The sequence below is a fragment of the Oryctolagus cuniculus genome, chromosome 5 (genome assembly GCF_051225735.1).
Source record: "Oryctolagus cuniculus isolate XC-2025 breed Fujian yellow rabbit chromosome 5, ASM5122573v1, whole genome shotgun sequence".
NCBI lineage: Eukaryota > Metazoa > Chordata > Mammalia > Lagomorpha > Leporidae > Oryctolagus > Oryctolagus cuniculus.
Window position 1 is genome coordinate 43,697,359 of NC_142871.1, and position 13,491 is coordinate 43,710,849.

At 43.7% G+C, this 13,491-nt stretch overlaps 1 protein-coding gene across 5 annotated transcripts in view; it reads right to left on the reverse strand.

Annotated features, from left to right (window-relative positions):
* TRMT11 (tRNA methyltransferase 11) overlaps positions 1-12,708 on the reverse strand; it is a 59,173-nt gene extending 46,465 nt beyond the window's left edge. For 2 of the 5 annotated variants that reach the window (XR_016233766.1, XM_089332738.1), the window contains exons 1-3: positions 12,491-12,690; positions 2,247-2,312; positions 244-317 (exon numbers count right to left, since the gene is read on the reverse strand). Coding sequence is in view for 3 of the 5 variants with exons in the window: in XM_089332738.1 (XP_089188864.1) it covers positions 244-317; positions 2,247-2,312; positions 12,491-12,562 (212 nt within the window). In the remaining 2 variants the exon portion in view is untranslated. Of the gene's footprint in view, positions 1-243; positions 318-2,246; positions 2,313-12,490 lie in introns of all 5 variants that reach the window. The other 3 variants (XR_016233767.1, XM_008263465.5, XM_008263466.5) reach the window with 3 other exon arrangements.
* Positions 12,709-13,491: the final 783 nt, after the last annotated feature.

Below are 13,491 nucleotides of genomic sequence, written 5' to 3' on the forward strand. Positions count from 1 at the left end.
AAAAAAAAAAACTATTCTAAAACAAGTGCTTCTACATTTCTCCACTTGACTCACCTTGTTTCAGCAGATAATTCTCTTTTCTCTTATCACCCTCCAGTGGCAAACCCATGTAACTGCAAGCTAAACTGAGCTAACTCCACAACCACCCCTTCTCCTTTCTGCCAATACAAAAAAACAGTAGGACAAGGAAGTTTAGGAAGAGTCTGGCATAGATGCATGCAGAACATGGTAAGTTTCTCTTACTTGGCACACACTGTCCGTTTCATTAAGTTTCTCGCAATATCCTCAGAAGGGATGCTAAGGATCCAAAATGGAGACTGAAAGAAATAACAAAATCCAACATTCCTGAGTTGACTAGACGCCCTCTTACACCTTGATTCAAGAAGTCAACAGGGAGAAATTCCTATTTGTTACTTTCATGTAAGGATACTTGATTTGAATCTAACCAAAATTTAAAATACTCCACTAGTATAAAAGTAAATTATTTTAATAAGTAATCTGTTAGGATAATATAGTACAGTGTAAGACCACTTTTATAAGTGACCCTATAAATGAAAACTATCAGTAAATTAAATTCAAGCCTTTTCAATTTTAAGGTTAACTTTGTATTTCCCTTTTATGCAATCTGACACTATACCACAAGTATAATCTCAGAACATTTTATCATTGTGAATCATTCCTTGCAATACAGCTACTTTGGTTTTAACTTCCCAGTAATATGCTCATATTTCTTAGTTACTAAATGATCTCTCTTCTTTCTTACTTCTCTAGTACCTACCTAAGAGGCAGGGAAAGGGTCCCCTGAAATAACTCTAATGGAAAGTCAGAGGGTACATTACAAACTTCACTGATTTTTATCATCTAGTCTAGGGGAGGGAAAGCATCAGTGGGGGTTTTCCCAACCCCTATCTTAACACTCCATATTATAGGCACTGGTAAACCCTTTGTCAGGACACAGCAAAACTTTAACAGGACCCCGACCTCAGTTCACAACTCTCACTCAATTATACTCCCTCCCTCCCTGCTTTCTTCCTGTCCTCAATAAATGAAAGTCACTCAGGAATAAAAATCCAACACCAGGTCACTTTTAACTTAAATTCTCTCATCTTTCCCAAGAAATCCTCCCTGCCTTACCCAATCTTTCTTCTTCCAATATTTATACTACTCTTAAAAAAAAAACTTCAAAGAATCCAAGCAGGAAGAAAGATCGACACCTTAGTATGTTCACTAGGAAAAATAAAAAAGCACCTGAATAGAACAGGTAAATTATGAAAGTAGCAGTTGATGAAAAATATTGTACAGATATATTAGTGATGAAGACTAGGAACAAATACAAAGACAGACTGCAGTAGTTGGTGGTAAACAGTATGACTGAGAAGGAAAAAGCACCTCACAAAAAGACTGGAGGGCAATATCCTCAAATTCTATGTCATGTCAAAAAGGAAGAATTCTGAATGATTTACTTTTATTTTCCAAACTCCTCTTACTATTGCTAAAACGAAAATACAAAGCTCACAAACTGACAATCTTACACAACACTATCAAATATAACAAAATCAAAGTTTAAAATGATTCATAGTATAAAGCTGAAATCCAGAGAAATTCTAAATTTGTATCTAAATTCAGGTTGAGCATCCCTAATTCAAAAATCTGAAATCTGAAATGCTCCAAAATCCAAAATCTTTTGAGCGCTTACATGATGTCACAAGTGGAAGACTCCACACCTGACCTCCTATAATGAGTCACAGCAAAATAAAGGTCACTAAAAATACTACATAAAGTTATCTTCAAGCTATGTGTATAAAGTGCATGTGAAGCATAAATAAATTCTGTGTTTAGACTTGGGTTCCATCCCCAAGATACCTCATTATGATATCTCATTATGTATATGCAAGTATTCCAAAATTAAAAAAAAATCTGAAATCTGAAACACTTTGATCCTGAGCTTTTCACATGAGGGACACTCAACCTGTACACTTCATCAAAGAAATCATTTTTTCGATAAAAAGACAAATTATAGTACAACTTTGAATTAAAATTTAAAACTAACATAAAAAATGAACTTTGAGTAAATCTACATTAATTTCCAATACCACAATTTTTCCCAAAATACATTATTCCATTGCCTCTAGAAATGGATACAAATAATCACACAAATACAAATCTAAGATGTGCATTTCTTCTCCTCAAATCCAAGGTTCTACTTAAAAACATACTACACTTAATTTAGTAAAAATTCAACTTACCTTTCCATAAGTTTCCTGACCGCTGAAGAACTGACCGCCAAAAAGTGAAAGCAAAGACTTTATTTCCTATATTGAAAATATTATAAAAAAGAATACATTTTAACAAAAGGAACCCAGTCTACTAGAAAGACAGGTACAACATGAATAAAAAAAATAAGAAGAATGGGCTGATGATCTACCTGAGCCATTTAAGTTTCAACAGGCAACTCTAACTCAGAGTTCTGAAAAAATGTTACCATCACAGGGTTGGCACTGTGGCACAGGGGGTAAAGCTGCTGCCTGCAGTGCTGGCAACCCATATGGGCACCAGTTCAAGTCCAGGCTGTTCCATTTCTGATCCAGCTCTCTACTGTGGCCTGGGAAAGCAGTAGAAAGATGGCCCAGATGCTTGGGCCCCTGTACCCACATGGGAGACGGGAAGAAGCTCCTGGCTCCTGGCTTCAGATCGATACAGCTCTGGCCATTGTGGCCCTCTGGGGAGTGAACCAGTGGATGGAAGGATTCTCTCTCTCTCTCTCTCTTGCCTCTATGTAACTCTGCCTTTCAAATAAATAAATCCTTTTAAAAAAAAATGTTACCATCACACCCGCAGTTAAGTAATTTCTGAGAAATTTTAAATAGGAAAATTGCCAAAAGATTTAATCAAGAATTGCCCTGATTTTGAAAAGGGAAAAAAAATATGGAATTATAGATGAATAAATCTGACAATTTTTAAAAATGAATAATGAAGATGATTCTCATATGTTTGGAAAGGAAATTATTAATTAACTAAGAAACATCACTGTGGATCCATTAAGCACAAGTTAATTAAGTTAATATTATCTTCTTTCTGGATTACTTTTTTTTTTTTCTTTACAGAGTGGACAGTGAGAGAGAGAGAGCCAGAGAGAAAGGTCTTCCTTTTGCCGTTGGTTCACCCTCCAATGGCCGCCACGGCTGGCGCACCACGCTGATCCGATGGCAGGAGCCAGGTACTTTTCCTGGTCTCCCATGGGGTGCAGGGCCCAAGGACTTGGGCCATCCTCCACTGCACTCCCTGGCCACAGCAGAGAGCTGGCCTGGAAGAGGGGCAACCGGGACAGAATCCGGCACCCCGACCGGGACTAGAACCCGGTGTGCCGGTGCCGCAAGGCGGAGGATTAGCCTAGTGAGCCACGGCGCCGGCCCTTCTTTCTGGATTACAGAACGAGAAAGAGAACCAACACAACAGATACTTTTTTTTTTTTTTTTTTTTTTTTGACAGGCAGAGTGGACAGTGAGAGAGAGAGACAGAGAGAAAGGTCTTCCTTTGCTGTTGGTTCATCCTCCAATGGCCGTCGCGGCCAGCGCACTGCGCTGATCCGATGGCAGGAGCCAGGTACTTATCCTGGTCTCAGGGCCCAAGCACTTGGGCCATCCTCCACTGCACTCCCAGGCCACAGCAGAGAGCTGGCCTGGAAGAGGGGCAACCGGGACAGAACCCGGTGCCCCGACCGGGACTAGAACCCGGTGTGCCAGCGCCACAAGGCGGAGGATTAGCCTAGTGAGCCACGGCGCCGGCCCTTCTTTCTGGATTACAGAACTAGGAAGAGAACCAACACAACAGATACTTTTTTTTTTTTTTTTTTTGACAGGCAGAGTGGACAGTGAGAGAGACAGAGAAAAAGGTATTCCTTTGCCGTTGGTTCACCCTCCAATGGCCGCCGCGGCTGGCGCACCGCGCTGATCCGATGGCAGGAGCCAGGTACTTATCCTGGTCTCCCATGGGGTGCAGGGCCCAAGCACTTGGGCCATCCTCCACTGCACTCCCTGGCCACAGCAGAGAGCTGGCCTGGAAGAGGAGCAACCGGGACAGAATCCGGCGCCCCGACCGGGACTAGAACCCGGTGTGCTGGCGCCGCAAGGCAGAGGATTAGCCTAGTGAGCCGGACGCTGGCCAATAGATACTTTTAAAGGCACTATGCATGCGAAATTGAAACACAGGATGACTCTACATATTCTATGATTTGCTCAGATGGAACATGAGCGGGAAGGGCCGGGCAGGGGGGAGACTGTCACTATGTTCCTAAATCTGTATATATGAAATACATGCAACTTATATAACTTAAATAAAATTAAGATAAAAATTAATTTTAAAAGTATCCCCTTAAATTAAAGCAGGCAAAACCCCAATCTTCCATGTAGGACGTACAAGAGTTGAATATCCCCACTGCTGGTTGCCACTTTCTTCCCCTTCAGAAGGAGACTTCAAGAGCACTGTGTGCCACAACCATATTGGGTGAAAGTATACCCAGATCATGAAGCTTCCCACCCCAGATCAAAAACAATGGGAGCAACTTGACTCTCACTGGGATTAAACATGACAATAGGTCTGCTCTGATTTCATCATCATTTTAAAAAAATCATCTATTATTTTTCACTTTATGTTTCTGTGTGGGAGCAAACTGTTGAAATCCATACTTAATGTATACTAAGCTGATCTTCTGTATATTAAGATAATCGAAAATGAATCTTGATGTGAATGGAAGGGGAGAGGGAGTGGGAAAGGGGAGGGTTGTGGGTGGGAGGGACGGTACGGGGGGGAAAGCCATTGTAATCCATAAGTCGTACTTTGGAAATTTATATGCATTAAATAAAAGTTTAAAAAAAAAAAAAAAAAAAAAAAAAAAAACAATGGGAGCTTTCAATAATCAGTGCCATTTTCATCATTCTTCTGCCTGGGCAACATATCACTTTCCTAAAAACTCTTAGGCTGAATTCAGTCCAATCATTCAGACAGACGAAGAATTAGCACAGATTACATGTCATCAATAAAGGGAATCCAAAGATTATATTTTACAATGTGGATAACACAAATGTCAGTAGGTACCATTGTAAGTCTTGGGAGTGAGATATACTACAATAGGATTTTCAGATTTTCCAAATACTAGCTATATAATTGTTATGGTTTTATTATTCTTTGAGTGTGTCCCTCAAAGGTTAGTGCCCAATGTGGTATCAAGAGGTGGTGAAAGCTTTAAGAATTGGAGCTTAGTGATAAAAGTCTAGATTTTTCCCACTTCTTGCCTGGCTTCCTGTCTTATCCTGTGATCTCCCCCCAACACACACTCACACTCCCACTACTGTGATGACGTCCACAAACACAAGGCCCTCACCAGAGACCAAGCAGATGGAGATGCCCAATGTTGGCCTTTCCGCTCCAAAACTATAAACTAAATAAACCTCTTTTCTTTGTCATGTACCCAGCCTAGAGTATTTTGTTCCTGCAATGTAAAACAGATTAATACAGTGGTTTTTATACAAGAAACTTCAACTCCTTCAACCCTCAGTTCCCTCCTGTATAAAACAGGAATCGTAGCTACCTCACGAGGTTAGGAGGGAACACAGAACCTAGATTGTTAGTAGGGGAATCAGAACGAGAATGACCCAACAACACTGTCCTTGACGTCTAGCAGCTCAGGAAGTCACACAAGACTGACAAAGTTTTAATGCTTAAAAGAAAAAGGAGCAGGCGCTGTGGCACAGCAGGTTAAAGCTTCAGCCTGCAGAACCGGCATCCTGTATGGGTGCCGGTTCAAGTCCCGGCTGTTCTTCTTCCTATCCAGCTCTCTGCTATGGCCTGGGAAAGCAGTGGAAGATGGCCCAACTCCTTGGGCCCTTGCACCCGCGTGGGAGACCCGAAAGAAGCTCCTGGCTTCAGATCAGCTCAGCTCTGGCCATTGCAGTCATCTGGGGAGTGAACCAGCGGAATGGAACACCTCTCTCTCTCTCTGGCTTGACCTCTCTAACTTTGTCTTTCAAATAAACAAAATAAATCTTAAAAAAAAAAAAAAAAAGGACAGTGAAGATGAAGTCACTTGGCCTCACATGATAAATCGACATTCATTCTATAGTAAAGCACACTGGGAAATCAGCATTCTACTACAACACTCAACTACAATCAAGTTAAAATATCCAAGCTTGCTGCTAATTCACTTTAAGAAATCAGCAACAGCCTAAAATACAAAGTTCCTAAGAGTTGGGGGGGGGGGGGTGGACCTGAAGGACGTTTTAGGACATAGCATGAACTCCAACACCCAAAATTTAAGCAACCACTTAAAATTGGGAACAGGGGTCTACTGTTGTGGGGCAGCAGGCTAAGCCACCACCTACTGTGCAGCCATCCCATACGAGTTTGCATTCCAGCTGTTCTACTTCCAATCCAGCTCCCTGCTAATGTGCCTGGGAAAGCAGCAGATGATGGTCCAGGTCCCTGGGCCTGTGCCACCCGCATGGGAAACATGGATGGAGTTCCAGGCTCCTGGCTTCAGTCTGGCCCAGCTCCAGCCATTGCATCCATTTGATGAATGAACCAATGCATAGAAGATCTCACTTTCTGTCTCTCTCTCCCTCTCTGTAACTGTGCCTTTCAAATAAACAAATCTTTGAAAAAATTTTTTTAAAAAAATTTAAACTGGGAATACAATAACCCAGCTTTCTTATTTGAAAGCAAAAATATATTTAAAAATTAATCTACCTATTTGGAAAAAGCAAATATAAGGTTTTTATTCATCTCATGGAAAATATACCACTCAGTTGAGAATCTTCCTATATTACAAAAAAGAATTTATATTGAACATTGGATATGAAAATATGGCAAGATCTGGGGCATGTGTGATATATTAACTCACATGAGCTTTCCAGTTATTTTAGTCACTCACTTTTTCTTCCATTGAGATTGCTTGAGAACTGCAATAAAACCCGGGTTCTAAACTGTACTTTTAGTTTAAGGCAGCTGCCAACTAAAATTGGCCCCAATTAACTATCAGAAGTAAAACTGGATCACACTTGCATTCCTAATCCCCCTATTTTAACTGATAAAGGGAGTTACTCACTACTTTTCCTCCCTAGCAGTTCTAATACAGTTGATGGGCCCAAGCGTGTAGACTATCCCTTTGATTGCCTTTCCCAGAAGGAAGAAACTCAACATTTGCTGAACTACTAACATGCAAAGCACTGAGCTATATAAAGATATATTTATCCTTAGGGGGCTTAAAGTCTAGTAGAAATAACAAAATATTTACCCCTACAACTGATATATAAAGTGTAAAACAGTACATGCTCTTAGAAGAATAAAAGCAAAATTATATTACAGTACAAGAGAGGAAAAAATTTCTTTGGTTTTAGGAAGGAAGTTGTCTGGAAACTAACGTAATGCTGAGAAATGGAAAATCTAAGGCTGAGGACACAGCCACCTCCAAGGACAGCAAACTAAGTATTTCAGGTTAAGCTTCCCACTGAGAACCAGAAGTGATAGACATCTACTTGAAGGTATAGAAACATGCAAGAATTGCCAAACCAAGATCCAAGAGAAGACAGATTAAATTCCAACATGAAGCCACTTTTTCCCAAAAGCAGCTGTGGAGGTGAATGACCCTTCTGAGAGCCTACTGGTGCTAGAGGGACAAAAGGAATATAGAACTACTGTGAAGAGGAAAGGAGAATTGATAAACCATCGGTTCAGACTGGGACCCACACCCCAGTAGCATGTGTGCATCCAACTGAAATGGAGCTTAATGCCTGAAAAGTGAGTTCAAGTGACACTGGATGGCTAATGTTCCTGTGTACACCTATCTTCTTCCAGAGGGTGAACATTATCCTAGGCTCAGAGGACTCCCTCAGACGAATTTTCAAATGCCACATCTGCCACATATTTTAAAAATAACAGGCACACATGGGAATACCACAAAAGGGAAATCATAGATGTGAAAAAGGATAAAAATTATGAGCAAAAAGTAAACAAGTGTATCAGTAAATCTAGAAAACTGACTATACAAAATCAACAGATTAGGGGCCAGCATTGTTAAGCCTCTGCTTGCAATGCTGGCATCCAATATGGGTACCAGTTTGAGAACTGGCTGTTCCACTTCCGATCCAGCTCCCTGCTAATACACCTGAGACAACAGCAGAAGAAAGCCCAAATGCTTGGGGCTCTGCTCCGGACTCCTGGCTTTGGCCTGGCCTAGCCTGGCCTGGCCCAGCCCTGTCCGTTGTGACCATTTGAGGAGTGAACCAGCTGATGGAAAATCTCTGTCTCTCCTCCTCTCTCTGTAACTCTTTCAAATAAATAAAAAATAATCTTAAAACAAATCAACAGATGAAAGAACAGGGGAGGGAAAAGCAAATCAGAGGACAAGGAGCTCAAAGAGCAAAGGCCAAAGCAGAAAAAAACAGGTGGGCATCATTCAGGGAATGGCGGAGAGTCAGTTTGGGCCGTATTGAGGACTGGGAGAATAAAGAGAACAGTGGTGGGCCTTGAATGCCAAACTAAAGGAGTTTTATGCTTGCGACAATGAGGATGTAAAATAGGACTGAGTTTTTGGCAGACTAAACAGGAACCAGGAAAAGATACTAAGAAGAATCTAAAGGGAAGAAACAGGTAAAAAGAGCAAGCATTAGGGATATTATTCTGGACACACAGTCTATTCATTCCAATCTCAGTGTACTGTCTTCATATGGGTGCCTATCCTCCTCAGTCTTTCTCTGGTTCTACTCTAGTATTCCTCAAGTGTTACTTTTTCTCTGGTTCTTTAGAATTATCTTTCTGAAACGCACATGATCTGGTCACTTACTCTTGAAAAGTCAATGGCTCCATATTAAATACGAAATAAAATCCAAACTCTCTGGAATATTTTCTTTCTTTTTTAAAGATTTATTTATTTATATGAAAGTCAGAGTTACACAGAGAGGAGAGGCAGAAAGAGAGAGGTCTTCCATCCGATCGTTCACTCCCCAAATGACTGCAATGGCTGGAGCTATGCCGATCTGAAGCCAGGAGTCAGGAACTTCTTCCAGGTCTCCCACATGGGTGCAGGGGCCCAAGGACTTGGGCCATCTTCTACTGCTTTCCCAGGCCATAGCAGAGAGTTGGATCAGAGGAGCAGCCAGGACTTGAACCAATGCCCATATGGGATGCTGGTGCTTCAGGCCAGGGCATTAACCTGCTGTGCCACAGCGCTGGCCCCCTCCCTGGAAAATTTTCAAAATACTCCCAAATCGGACTCTACCCAACCCTAGGCTCAACGCCCACTACTTCACCCTCCCAAACCACCACAACCCATCACACCTCTGTATTATCTTTACACTGCTTTTGTTTCTCACAGAAGTGGTTTTCCAGGCTTCTTCACTTACAGTACATCTCCTTTATTGATGAAGACCTCATTAAAATATTCTTTCCTTCATGAAAGTCAAAACTTTAATACTGAATCAAGGCCCCAGTCTTCCTACATAACTCGTAAGGCCAATCAGTGGATCACTGCTGAAGAAAAGCATGGAATTGTGGCAGTTATCTGATCTGCACCTTCAGCTGGTCTTCAGCACTGCTGTCCCACAATTGCTACTCTTTACTCAATAGTTTTTCTTGTCTGTGTCAATTCTCTTAAAGACTATTTAAATTTTACTCTTTATGGTCCAGCATTGTGATGTGGAAGGTTAAGTATCCCATATGGGTGCCCATTCTTGTTCGGGCCACTTCACTTTGGATCCAGCTCCTTGCTGGTGGCCTGGGAAAAGCAGAAGATGGCCCAGGTGCTTGGGCCTCTGCACCCGGGAGGGAGACCTGGAGGAAGCTCCTGGCTTTGGCCTGGCACAGCCCCAGCTGTTGCAGCCATGTGGGGAGTGAACCAGTGGATGGAAGACCTCTCTCTCTCTGTAACTCTTTCAAATAAATAAACAAATCTTTAAAAATTACTATTTTTTTCCAATTTCTCCAACTGCTGTTCTTCCAGCTCTGGAAAAACAATCTGAGTTCATTCATTACCTAAAAAAACAGACCCTCAGGCAAATGGCCCACAATGATTCAAACTTTCCTGTTCCCAACCTTCCTTTCTGTTCAAAGACCAGCAACCCCTACTGCCTTTATATCCATTCTCCCCCTTCTCAGTCTGAGAAGACGCTCAAGCTCAACCTCTCCACGATGAGAGTCCTCCATGACCTCAGGTCTTCCTCAACCTATTCCCCAATCTCGTTTCCTTCTGATACTGTGGTCCCAAGCAATCTACCATGGGGTTGGCCTTGGAGTGCAGTGGGGTTAGCCTACTGCTCAGCTTTGATCAGGCTCCCTGCTAATACACCTGGGAAAGCAGCCGATGATGGCCTAAGCACCTATGTCCTGGCCACCCACATGGGAGACCCAGATGGAGTTCCAGGTTCCCAGCTTCAGCCTGGCCCAGCCCCAGGAGCCATTTGGAGAGTGAACCAGTGGATGGAAGATCTCTCTCTCTCTCTCCCCACCTCTTTTTCTATCATTCTGCCTTTCAGATAAACAAAGTAAACCTTTAAAAACACGGTCTACCCTATCTCCCTTTCCTTATTTTCTAGTGACTAGTAAATCCAAGTAATCTGGCTTCCTCCGCTAAAACTCTACACAACAACTCTAGCTAAATTCACCAAGTAATTATCTTTTAATTGAGAGTATTCATGAACACTAATCCTTTTCTAATCAAAACCACATGTATTCAACATCAATTTATCTCTGCTTTCTAAAACTTTACTGATTTCTTCCTTTTTTAAAAAAATATTTATTTGAGAGGTAGAGTTACAGACAGAGAGGGAGAGAGAGAAAGGTCTTCCATCCACTGGATCACTCCCCAAACGGCCCCAATGGCTGCAGCTCAGACTAACCAAAGACAGGAGCCAGGAGCTTCTTCTGGGTCTCCCATGCAGGTGCAGAGGCCCAAGCACTGGGCCATCTTCCACTGCTTTCCTAGGCCATTAGCAGAGAGCTGGACCAGAAAAGGAGCAGCCAGGACATGAATCATCACCTGTATGGGATGCCGGCACTGCAAGCAGAATACCAGCCTACAATGCCGCAGCACTGGCCCCCTGATTTCTTATTCTGACACTTGTCTGTCTTCTCGATGGCCACTCTTTATTTCCCTTAAAATTCATGCTTGTATGCCATAGTACTCCATTCATCATTCTTTTAACCCTAAGTTATGAGTTTCCATGTGCAGAAAACTCCCGAAAACCTACTGTCAGCCCAGACCACACTACCATGCTCTGCGCACTCACATATCCACTGCCTCCTCATCTCCACTTGCCACTCAAGCACGTCAAACTCAGCACAACTAAACTTTAAATCTCGCGTGCCTGTGTTCTCCATCTTAAATGCAGACACTACCATATCCATCCCCGGGGTTCATCACTGACCACCCCTCCTCCATAATCAAGCCCTGATGATCTTATCATCTGGTGTTTTCCCTTACCTTACCATCCTCTCATCTCTTGCCCTAGGTCAGGCCTTTTTAATCAGTTAACAAGACTATTCCAGCAGACTCCTACCGAATCTCTGACTCTGGTCTTATTCCTCCCAAATCCACCTTTCTTATTGCTGTGAAAGTCTGATTCTGCCACTTCTCTACTTGGACCTCTTCAATAAATTCCACTTCCAGACTCCAGGGTACTCAAGGCTTTGCTTTTCCTGGCCCCTCCCTATCTCTGCGCTCTCTTTTACCTCTCTGCCACCTATCTGGTGATACTGTAAAAATCAACAGCTTGTAACGCTAATTTATTTCTCTCCATGAACAGACTAAGCACTACATCCTTCAGTTCACGTTGCCATCGGAAGGCCAAGATCCCCACACCTCAGTAGATTCAATTCTCCTGCTCAACGAGCGCTCCTGTGTCCTTGTGCATCTATCACGGCGTTTACCAGCGTTATTTTATAATCCGCTGCTTACGTGTCTTCTCGGCCCTTAGCCTCGACAGTAGGCTCTAGAGGGCACAGACTGTTTTTATCATCATTAAATCCCCAGTGTCAGCCCTTTCTGAAAACTTCTCTTGAAAGAATAAACAAAACTCTCCTTCCAACTCTCCATCATCTATCTAATCCCTCCACCGAGCTTGCACCGCACACTGTAACACCTGAAACACCACACTGAGCATTCCTGTCCGACGTCTCTCTGCTCCGCTAGAGCAACGGCTCCCTGAGGGTGAGGAGCTGTCACCTCCACTTGCCTACCACCGGCACTGGGCACAAGTGCGGGAGGAATGAATGAAAAGGTTTGGCCAAGGTCGAAGGGGTCTGTCTCCGACCCCTCTCTCACACCCCCCTGCCAACCTCAAGCTTCCCCAGGGCCCAAGGACTGGGGACGCGTGATCCGCCCCCACCAGCACAGAGCCCCTAATCTCAGCGTGCTCAGCCTGTGCAGCTCGGATCCACGCGCACACCAACCCCCACCGCGCGGTCCTGCCGTCGGAAATGGCAGAGGGCGCTGCGGCCTCACCGGCAGGCGGAACTCCAGGTGCTCTTGCGCCATGAGCAGAAGATACCTGTTCAGGGTGCAAGGCAGCGCCATTTCAGCTGCCACCGTGCGCCTGCGCGGCCCGCGCCAAGCACCATCCCCGTCTTCCCCCGAGAAATCGAGTTTCCGCGGAGGCGGAGCCGGAAGGACCGGAAACGGAAGCTGAGCGAGGCGCGCGCGCTGTTCCGACTTCACTCGCGCTTGGAGTCCCAGCTCCGGTGGTTGGTGGCGGGCTTGTGGGGGCTGCTAGACGCTCTCGGGTTCGGAGCAGTGGACAGCAAGATAAAAGGTCCAGGAGCAGAGGACGCATGTGTCAGGGGTTTGTACACAAACGAGAGGCTGCCGCCACCTGCGACACTGGCGTCTCATATGGGCGCCAGGTCGCGCCGGCTGCTGCCCAAGACCCAGCTCCCTGCTACCGGCCTGGGAATAGCAGCGGACCAAAGCCCATCCGGGAGAACCGAATGAAGATCCTGGTTCCAGGCCTGACCGTTGTGGCTCTCTGGGGAGTGAGCCAATCATGGAAGATCTCTGCCTCTCCCTGATTCTTTAAAATCAATAATTAAAAAAAAAAAAAAAACTGGAGGGGTATTTTCCTGTGTATTACGAATACAATTTTTACAATTCGTACAAAAGGGGGTAGCTTCTAAACAGTTTGGGAAATTACTTTTATTGGAGCGAGTTAGGTAAGGATTATGTAAAGTTCACCATAGGGAAGCATTCTTGAGGGAGTTAACACTTCGTGCAATGCTAGAAGGGGACACAGATAGTCTTACTGAAAATAATTCATGAAGATAAGTAACACTGGCTGCTGTATGGAGCCAAGACAGAATTCGAGGCACCAATTCAGACTTAAACAGCTGGAATTGATTTACAAATAACTCCGCTCCTTAGGGTTAAGTTTCCAATAAGAAAGTATCTCCAAAATTGGAGCAAAGTCAATCCTGTCCTCTGGTCAAAAGAGTCTAGAACAAACCTGAAAC